Source organism: Chelonia mydas, chromosome 7 (assembly GCF_015237465.2).
Source record: "Chelonia mydas isolate rCheMyd1 chromosome 7, rCheMyd1.pri.v2, whole genome shotgun sequence".
In the NCBI taxonomy this organism is placed as follows: Eukaryota; Metazoa; Chordata; order Testudines; family Cheloniidae; genus Chelonia; species Chelonia mydas.
In genome coordinates, this window is record NC_057853.1 from 107,646,323 (window position 1) to 107,657,146 (window position 10,824).

Sequence of the window (10,824 nt, forward strand, 5' to 3'; positions counted from 1 at the left end):
GAAATTCAGAGAATGAGTGATATTGATATTCTAGGACTCTAATTGCTTTAAATAAGAGAGACAGTGTCAGGAATAACGTAATGCCCAGGGTAGCCAATAGGGATATAGGCTTATAAAAAAATGTATTGTGAGCAAGGAGCCAAGTATGTTAAGTGCACTGATCTCTGCTTATCTTGTAAATACACATCGCTCTCGCTCTCTCTTTCATGGATATTTGGAAGACAGGAATCTAAGGCACCAAAACCGAGCTGGCATCCACAGGAAAATCAAATGGCATGAAAAACCCACAACAGTAAGTATTCACTGTATTAGATGTTTATTAAACTGTATGGATTTAATAGCAACTAAAAGAGAGAACTTTAATGGCTATTGGTTGCAGCTGATCTCTCTTAAGAACCATTTAACGGAACGCAGCCTCTTGAGATTTGTAATTTCACCTTTGCCTTTCCAGATGACTGTTTATTATCCATGTGGTGGCAATCTCTGGACAGTGAGTAATCCATTCATTATAAAGGCTGATTAGGAGTAAACGTGTGTGCAGCGGTGACTCCTTAACCCTGCTGACAGCAAACTACAAAGAAGGAAAATGATGAATCCGGACAATTTAACCTCCCTAAACTTCCTCTCAGCAATTCATAGCAATGCTAGCAATTTATTCTCAGGGCTCCAGTTTGTTCAGTCTTTCAAGCCACTCATCATCCTGTGCTACTCCCTGGTGGTTTTTGTTGGCATCATTGGGAATTATCTCCTCATTTATGTCATCTGCAAGATGAAAAAAATGCACAATGTCACCAACTTCCTGGTAGGCAACCTGGCTTTCTCAGACATGCTTATGTGTGCAACCTGCGTGCCCCTGACTCTGGCATATGCTTTTGAGCCCCGGGGATGGGTTTATGGACGCTTCATGTGTTATTTTGTGTTCTTAATGCAACCGGTCACTGTGTTTGTGTCTGTCTTCACCTTGACTGTCATAGCTGTGGACAGATACTATGCCATGGTGTATCCTCTCCGGAGGAGGCTCACTATATCAATCTGTGCTTATATTCTGGCTGCTATTTGGCTGCTGAGTTGCATCTTGGCTGCCCCAGCCTTGGTCCACACCTATCATGCTGAGTTCCCAGAACTGGACTTCTCCATCTGTGAAGAGTTTTGGTTCCATATGAAGAGGGACCATTTAACTTATGCCTACAGCACTCTCATTATCACATATGTATTGCCTTTAATAGTCATCTCCTTGTCCTATCTGCGGATCTCTGTCAAACTGAAAAATCGAGTGGTTCCGGGAAACATCACCCAGGGCCAAGCTGAGTGGGACAGGGCTAGGAGGAGGAAAACCTTTCGCTTGCTGGTCCTGGTGGTGGCTGCCTTTGGAGTCTGCTGGCTCCCTCTGCACATCTTTAACGTGATAAAAGACATGGATATTAACTTAATAGATAAACAGTATTTCAACCTCATCCAGCTGCTGTGCCACTGGTTTGCTATGATGTCTGCCTGCACCAATGCCTTCCTTTATGCCTGGCTACATGACAGCTTCAGAGGGGAATTGAAGAAGATGTTTGCCTGGCGGAAGAAGAAGATTGGACCTGCCACTAACGGCATTATGGCCAGTGTGATGCTATAAGTGTGTGTGTGTGTGTGTGTGTGTGTGATTCAGTTACGATGCATTTCTTTTCCAGTGATGAGTGTAAAGCTACGTCTACACTAGAGCACTTACAGCAGCACAGCGGTACCAATGCAGCTGCCCGGTTGTAAGATCTCTCATGTAGCCCCTCTATGCAGACGGGAGAGAGCTCTCCTTTTGGCATCATTAATCCACTCCCCAATGAGAAGCAGTAGCTATGTCAGCTGGAGAAGCTTTCCCACTGACATAGCACTGTGCACGCTACCACTTATGCCGGCGTAACTTGTGTCGCTCATGGGGGCGGAATATTCACACCCCTGAGCAACATAAGTGGACAAACAACTGAGCAACATAAGTAGATCTAGCCTTAGTCTTTCCTATTGTTATTGATGACCAAGTTGTATGTTCCTCCAACATGTTACCCTCCGGACTTGACTGTGGCAATCCAGGGCCCCAAGCACAGCCTCACATGTAATCTCTGTGGCCCCAGTCCCACCAGGGTACCAGAGGTGACATCTAAGAGCCCTGTGCTGTCATGGCAAGTCCCTACACAAGGTACAGAGCCTTCTGCTGGGTTGTCAGGGGGGATTCAACCCTGATCAGTCCCCCACTCTGCAAAACCTCTATTGTGGCTCCACCCTCTGCTTAAGATGATGGTAGTGGGGGCCATGCATACAAGACTACTCTGGTGAGGAGGCAGGGGGTCCCTTTACCCACATGAAGAGCCTTCTGCTGGGGTGCCCTTGAACTATTTTTGTGGCTTTTTCCTATACCCTCTCCCATTTTTCAACATCCTTTTAAAAATGTTGACAACAGAACTGTATGCAGTGTTACAGTGACACCACTGCTATATACAGAGATAAGACCTCCTTCCTATTCACTGCTCCCCTGCTTATGCACTCAAGAATTACATTATCCCTTTTTGCCACAGCATTGTACTGGGAGATCACATTCAGTTGTTTGTCCACCATAACCCCTAAATCCTTTTCAGAGTCCTTCCAGAATAGAGTCCCATATTTTCCAGGTATTGCCTGCATTCCTTGTTCCCAGATTGGAGTGTTTCATCCCATTGTTTTGTCGGGACAAGGTGCTGATGGTCTTTAACGACCATCTGTGACATGGAGGCCCATTGGTGGTTCACTACTCTGTCAGCTACTTTTATCAGACCTCACATACTCACTACATCAAAACACTCTTGTCATAAGCTGTATCTAAAAGATGTCATGTAAGATATCATATGTAAACTGTTAACACACTGGTCAAAAAATCACTGCATGGTGTATATACAGGGTGTGCACAAAGAGTTATAAATATTTGCTAGAATCATTCTTAAAATGTGTTTTGCAAGCTATGCATAAGTCTAGTCTGCCCTTGGAAAAGGAAAGTGTATTCTCTTGGCTAATCAGCCAGATTGTCAGGCAGAGACAATGAAAGTACATTTACATATAAGGTAAACAAAGCTATCTAGTTCACAGGTCGGGGAGAAGATAACATGGCATTTTCACCCCTACAGGTCAGGGAAATTTTGTCTGGGCTTGCTTTTTAAAGACTACATTTCAGAGATTTACTGAACTATAAAAAGAATGGGAGAGAACCCCATGGTTATCTTTCATCTGAGAAGTCAAAGAAACCAAGCAGTTTGAGCTCCGTGTGTTGGGTCCTGGCTAAAGAACAGGCCAGCCATGCTGGAAGACTGACTGTTGTGAGAATAACCTCTTTGGACAAAAGGCTCTAGTTTTCTGAGTTTGGGTCTTGAAAGCATTTTTACTTTTGTTTGTTCGTAACCATTTCTATCCTTATTCCTTATACCGGTATCACTTAAAATGATGTCCTTTTGCTAATCAACTTATTTACCATAAATCAATTCAGTGCTTTAACGTATCAGCAAACTTGATAAGGTTTTTGGGTGTTACAGTAAGGGGGGCTGCACACTGCGGAGAAAGACATTTTTGGGGAGAACTTGGGGCTGGAAGGTTGGTTGAGGTCCCTCTGCAAGGAACAACTGGGTGCTGTGAGCAAAGTGCGGGTATCAGGGCTCTGAGACAAAGCTGCAAGGCTCAGAGGCAGCCAGGGTTACAGGGCAGGCAGTGACACAACCCCTTACAGGTCCAGGGTGAACCCCAAAGCGTCACACCATACTATTCAGAAACAGACACCTTAGCACTCCTCCCTCTGTTCTTAGCACAAGGAGATTGAGACAAGCGTAAGGAGAGAGAATTATAAGTGCTTAAACATATAGAGAGTTCATATTATCAAACAAATTCATAACTTGTACATAGATTCCGCAAATTGCCAGAGTGTGTTAGTTGCATTTTCAATTTAAGCAAATGTCCCTAGCTTGAAAGTTACATTGGAAATCCATTATTGTTTTACAATTCAGTATGCGACTCTCAAAGGTACTTGTATGATAATTTGAATGATGCAGGTAGATGTTATGCAAATTGAGTACTATGCTTAGGTAGTGACTTGTCCACAGGATTGGATAAGTTATTTTCCTAACCAGACATCGTGACCTACACATACAGTGCTGAAGAGTTTTTGATAGTGAAGATTCTCTTCCTCTCTCTGGTTCTCACAAGCACCCATGGGTGGTGGTGGGTGGGGGGTGCAGGGAAGAGGTGACAGCAAAGTCTTCAGCTATCCCTGAAACTAGTTCTTATGCCAGGTGATCATGTTGGGCCAGATTCTGATCTCAGTTACACTGATATAAACCTGGACTGACTCCAGCAATGATTTACATGTTTGTACTGTAAACGAAACGTGCTTCCTTCCTGTTGCTTCTGGAAGATTTGTGAGACATGCAACAATGCATCTTGGAATCAGGAAACAAAACAAAAGTGAGTCCTCAAGTGTCCAGTTGTGCTGCTAGCCTTTATGTAATTTTTACAGTTCATTAAAGAGACAGAATTTAGAAACAAATTCTTTCCTAGAAGCTCAGTGAAGAAGTTAGCAACTCAGCTGGACACAATTTAACATTCAACTGACCCCAAAAGAAGTGTTTCAATTCAATTCAATTCAACCAAGTTTTTCAGTTCAGGTCAACCCAAAAAAGAAACAAAATATTTTGTTTATATTCTCCCACTGGAAATTGAAAAATGCAGGCAGGAGTGATAATGGCACATTCCTGACCGTTTGAGATTGGCCACAGTCCTAGGGAATGCGAGTATGTCAATGATTTGAGACTATTTCCTCTTCTTTCTCTCCTACTCCATCACCTTCTTCCCCACCACTTCAGTTCCTGACTGGGGTGGAGAGGAAAAAAAAGAGAGAAAAGGGAGTCCACATTATAGTCATTGTAATAGCGTATTGCTTCTCACCGCTATGCTCCTGACTGCACTTTTCTGATTTGCGCTTCCTAGTCTGCCACTGGTTCTGAGTATTCGTAGGCCCAACTTGACTTAGCCCCATGCATCCATTTTTAGGGTATTCTCAAAGAAGCCTGTATATTCTCAAGCTCTAAGGTATTTGGGGAATTGAGATACCCTGACTTATATAGCTATTTTATTCGGATGATACACACATATCTGATATTTCTGTGCTGTTGTGTCTTCCCTGACTTAGAGGCACCTCTCACAATTTTGTCAAGTCCCAGACGTCAGTGATCTTCTTGCCTCTATTTAAAGGGCCTTTCTACTGCTGCGAGGATGCCTCTTTTCAGAGCCTAGAATTATTTCTGAACTGTGCTTGTTATCCCTTAGGCAGTGGGCATGGAGCTACACAGCCCCCTGTGAAAATTCACCCTTCAGTAAAACACATGGGATCAAACAGAGACCAAGAGAGCATAATGTGAAATAGGTGTAATGGCATTAGGAGACGCTATCATTAATGCATAATTGGATGACTAACACATACAAGCATGACTACAGTGTCTATAAAATAAAGCTACTGACAGTTTAACAGAGAGTACAGGCATTGCATAATGTACAAAGAAGAGAGCCAGCAGGGCCGTCCCTTCTGGCACTTCTGCACAGAGGACAACCAGAATGCTGCAGCCTGCCTGCCCAAATGCATGCGACCCCCTAATGCCCTGGCCAGCCATGCTGAACAACTCAGATGTCAGTGGGTGGGCTGCAGAAGGGCCAGGACTCCACCTCACTCCAGTCCACCAGCAAGCACCACAAGGTTAGTGCTGGGGGTGAGAAGCTGGGGAGAAACAATCAGCATCTTTACTACTTTTGTAGCATCTACCACCAGTGAGTGCATTCCTCCCAGCACCCATGGACACATCACACCTTAACCTGGACTCTGCCGTATTCTTCTCTTAGGGCCTGAAGACTCCCACTGACTTCAGTGGGCTTTAGACCAGACCCTTATTGCACATGATCTCTCAATCCTAGAGGTTGCAGAATGGCCCAGCAATGCTTCCCCTCAGTGTTAGCCACCAAGGATTATCCCACTTACCAAAACTGTCTAAAACAAGGGAGAGTTTGGAACTTTTTTGGACAGTGTAATAGGGCACCGGCCCTGTTAGGTAGTCTGAGAGGCCAATTACCCAATTCCAGCTCTCTGAGATAACTGAAGCAGTCATTGGGAGAGAGGAAGGTGATCCTGGGGAGCGGTCAGTGTCTGGGAGAGGGAAAGTATGAGGTCATCCAACCCAGGACTGACCAGGAGCCTTGTAGAGTGGACTGGGCAAAGTTCCCCTCCCTGCCATCCAGTGCAGACTGGTGTCTGGGATTATTAGGCCCACCTAATAAGGCTAGGGAGAATTAAGGGGGTGTTCAGGTGACTGGGCTGATGGCTCAAAAGGAAGCTCCAAGCCTAGATGGGGAAAGCTGCTGGAAGTGTCAGAACCCGCAGGACTGGAATCTAGGCCAATGGGGGGTTCTAGGTGACCAACACTTCCACATCACCACTAGCAACTCAGGCCAAGTTTTCCTAGGGAGCCCTGTGAAGCTAGACCCTGCAGGAAGTACCGCCCAGTGAGCCTGAGTGGCAGCCGCCTCACAGCCCATTGATTGGCCCATGCTGGTATATAAACCAGGAAACCAGCACACAGAGCTGTCTGAGCAATGATGTAAGTTATCTGCTTCCTTCTACTCCAGACCTTGCCTTGCTGAGAATGCCAGCTCCTGACCCAGCCTTGTCCCCAACTTCACTATTTGCCTCCTGTCTGCAACTTCATGCCTGACTCTGACTTCCAGGTATCCTGAACTGGCTTGACTGGCTGCTACTACCTATTGACTGCAATTTGTAACTGACCCAGGCACACAGCCTGCCTGCGGCCTGGCCCTAGCACGAAGATGCTGATGCGGGTGAAAGAAACCAGCCAGCACACAGCTCCAGGAAGGGGTTACTAAACTTGAGGGGTGAGTTTCAGGGCAGGGAGTCCAGAAATTAAAGCCACAGTCCCCAGGAAGGAGGACTGTGAGACCCTAGAGTTGAGTGAGTTTGTGGGCTGGGAAGGCCAGAACATAAAGCCATAGTCCCAAGAATGAGGCCAGTCAGACCCTAAACATAATGAGTGAGCAGAAAGCTGAATAATATCAAATAAATTAGATCCCAGGAGAGGGGGAAAATTCTTTCACAAACACTGGCTGTGGTGGAATTATTCTGCAGAGCTGAGAGGGAAACTGAGGCAGGGTGCCTGCAGGTGTCTCCAAGGTCATGAGGACAGGAATTATAGCACTGTCCATTGTATAAATGGCACATTTAGAAATACACAGATTGAAAGGTTCCTCAAAGACATATTGATGAACTGCATTCCGCGTGACCACAAGAATCTCTGCCTAAAGTGTAACTATTGTTTTCATTAATATTCATAGTAATATATAACAAGATTTAGACACACACAGGACATGTCTCTTAATCCAGTTATGCAAATAATTATTTAAAATAATAATGTGAAATGTGTTTGCTAGCCTGCACTGATCTCAGGGAATTCCCCATGGTTTACCAAAGGGCTAGGGCTCTTCAGATTACTGGGGGTTTGGGGTGTATCCTTAATTACAATTTAAGAAATAATTGCATACTTTGATTTTTATGAAGAGGTATAGCTATAAACTTAGTTGACCTATTTATTATCTAGTAAAATTTTTTGTTTTGGTTTGTTTTATTTTCTAATCCAGGAAATGGCAGGACTGCTCCTTTGCATTGCTAGAGTGATGTTAAAGCATGAGCTTTTATAGAGCAAAATGTTGCATTTTTAAAAAACTATGCTTCCATTTTGACTTATCCATGTATTTATTATACGTACTGTGCCATCTGATTGTCTCAGCAGAGATTTCAACTTTCTAGCTAGGATTCTGGTTTTTCACTGACGTTCTGCATCTAAATGGTGCTGTAAGTACATGTTTAGAACTCCATGCTATTTACAACTGCAAGAATTGCTTCTAAGACTTCTCTCAGCGCTGTGTGACTCAGAGTGGCTTTGGCAGACAATCCAAGCATTACCATATTGCTTGGGTGTTTACATGACTGGCTGAGTGATTTTTTTTTATGCCAATTTTCAGACATCAAATGTTTTAGACAACAATATACTTCTGAGAGTATGTGTGGAGACAGGCCTAAATTGTCATATTTGGAGCTGGATGGATCTGGATCCAGACCAGAACTTCTCCAACATATAAGATGGGAGAGAGGCTCAAACTGGAAAACCATTTCCAAAGCCCCACCTACAGTATTCAAATCAATGGCAAAATTCCATTAGGTTCAGGTCTCTACTCTTCAAAGGGTTTGAAAATTGTGATAAGACTCAAGACCAAAAAGAAATGGGGGTGGATCTGAGGGGAAACTTTCTCAAAGTGAGAAGAATATTCACGTTACGGGTGTCAAAGCTATGAAGCTTCACAACTTGACTAGCCCATTCTGTGAATTGTGTGGGAGCTGCAGGATATTTTTGGTGGAGACTCACAGGACAGTGATTTGACAAATCTGTACTTCATAGAATCATAGGACTGGAAGGGACCTCAAGCAGTCATCTGGTCCAGTCCCCTGCACTCATGGCAGGACTAAGTATTATCTAGACCATTCCTGACAGATGGGAATTCTTAGATATGTTTTACTCTGTCATTATGAGTAAATATAGCCCTACAACTAGAGAATCTGGCATCTTCCTTAGACTGGAGTCTGTGTGGCAAAGATGACCTAATTCTCCAGCAAATTCTATTGTATTCTGCAGCATCTCATACTATGAAATATTTATTAGTGAGCTTGCTCTTGCAAAAGTCTCAGCTCTTCCAGATATCTGGCACTTTTTACAAACTTCTAGGTAAGGGCTATCTCCCAGGGCATATGCTTGATCTATTTCTCCCTTGCAATACGTATGCGCATGCATACACCATGATGTTAAAAGAAATTGGCAACGGCATATCCAACAGTAGGCTACCGCTTTCCCACTGAAGTTCAGTACCAGTCTCACAAAACGTTAGAGAGACTGTGAAAACTGCTTGCAAGGGAATCATTTGTGTTCTCACCCCCCCCCATCATCACTCCATTCCATCACAGGCCAGGCCACAGCTTAGCCAAAATCTGTATGGAGGTGCGAGGCAGCTCAGGCTGTGTTAGACAATCTGGATGCAGGGTCTGCATGTGGTCAGCACCCAATATAAAGAACCATCTTTGTGTTAGTTCATAGATACCAAAGTCAGAAGGGACCATTGTGATAATCTTGTCTGACTTCCTGTATCACACAAGCCAGAGAACTTCCCTGAAAAAAATTCCTCGAGCTTCTCTTTTAGAAAAACACATCCAATCTTGATTTTAAAAATGGCCAGCATGGAGAATCCACCACAACCCTTCGTAAATTGTTCCAATGATTAATTACCCTCATTGTTAAAAACTTACACTTTATTTCCAGTTTGAACGTCCAGCTTCAACTTCCAGCCATTGGCTCATGTTGTGCTAGACTCGGGAGCCCACTGTTAAATATTTGTTCCCCGTGTAGGTACTTATACACTTTAATCAGGCCACCCCTTAACCTTCTCTTTGTTTAAGCTAAATAGATAAACTCCAGGAGCTGAATTTTATACTGCATGTTTTCTGATCCTTTAATCATCCTCATGGCTCTTCTCTCAATCTTCTCCATTTTATCAACATCCTCCTTGAATTGCGGACCTGAGAAATGGGCACAGCGTTCCAGCAGTGGTTGCACCAGTGCTAAATAAAGAGGTAAAATAACCGCTCTACTCCTACTCGAGATTCCCCTGTTTATATATCCAGGGATTGCATTAGCCCTTTCAGCCACTGGGAGCTCTTGTTCAGCTGATCATCCACCCCATCAAGATCCCCAAATCTTCTTCAGAGTCACTGCTTCCTAGGATAGTCCCCTGTCCTGTAAACATGGTCTACATTCTTTGTTTCTGGATACATACTTTTACATATAGCCCTACTAAAACACATCAGGTTTGCTTGCGCCTAGCTTGCCACATAATATAGAATGTTCTGTATTGGTGAGCAGGCCGCTTTGTTGTTTTTCACGACCCAAATCTGTGTGTAATCTGCAAACTCTATCAGTGATTTTTATATTCCCTTCCAGGTCACTGTGAAAAATGTTAAATAGGATAGGGCTAAGAACTGATCCCTGCCAGACCCCACTAGAGACTTGCCTGCTTGATGATGACTTCCTGTTTACAATGACACGGAGACCTATCAGTGAGCTATTTTTAAACCCATTTTGTGGGTGCATTTTATATCTAGTCTCTTAATTAAAATGTCACTAATAAGTCAAACACCTTAGAGAAGTCTAAGCGTATTACATCAACATTTATTACCTTTATCAACCAAACTTGTGACTGCATTTAAAAAAAAAAGAGCCTCTCAAACAATATCTATCTTCCATAAACCCATGTTGATTGGTACTAATTATATATGTCCTTTAATTCTTTATTAATCAAGTCCCATATCAGCCACTCTATTATCTTGCCCTGGATTTGACATGCCTATAATTTTCCACATCATCCTATTTACTCTTTTTAAGTACTGGCACATTAGCTTTCTTCTAGTTTTCTGGAGCTTCCCCAGTGTTGCAAAACTTACAGAAAATTAAAACTCCTGGATACAAGTTATCTGGACCAGCTGATTTAAAAGTGTTTAACTTTAGTGGCTGCTGTTCAACATCCTCCTGAGATGCTAGTGGAATGGAGAGCATTATCCTATGATATGACTATTGCATCCCTTCCCCCCCGCCCCAAATACAGAACAGAAATATTTATTGAACACATCTACCTTTTCTGCATTGTTACCGATAATGCTACCATTTCCCT

At 43.4% G+C, this 10,824-nt stretch overlaps 1 protein-coding gene across 1 annotated transcript; it reads left to right on the forward strand.

Moving 5' to 3' along the window:
* The first annotated feature begins 484 nt into the window (after window positions 1-484).
* On the forward strand, window positions 485-1,657 carry LOC102940094 (prolactin-releasing peptide receptor). The gene has a single exon (XM_007064221.4). The coding sequence runs from the start codon at window positions 587-589 to the stop codon at window positions 1,619-1,621; it is 1,035 nt and encodes a 344-aa protein (XP_007064283.1). The 5' UTR covers window positions 485-586; the 3' UTR covers window positions 1,622-1,657.
* Window positions 1,658-10,824: the final 9,167 nt, after the last annotated feature.

Excerpts from the sequence above, each read along its gene's own strand:
- LOC102940094 (XM_007064221.4), top strand. The coding sequence starts at position 587 with ATGATGAATCCGGACAATTTAACCTCCCTAAACTTCCTCTCAGCAATT.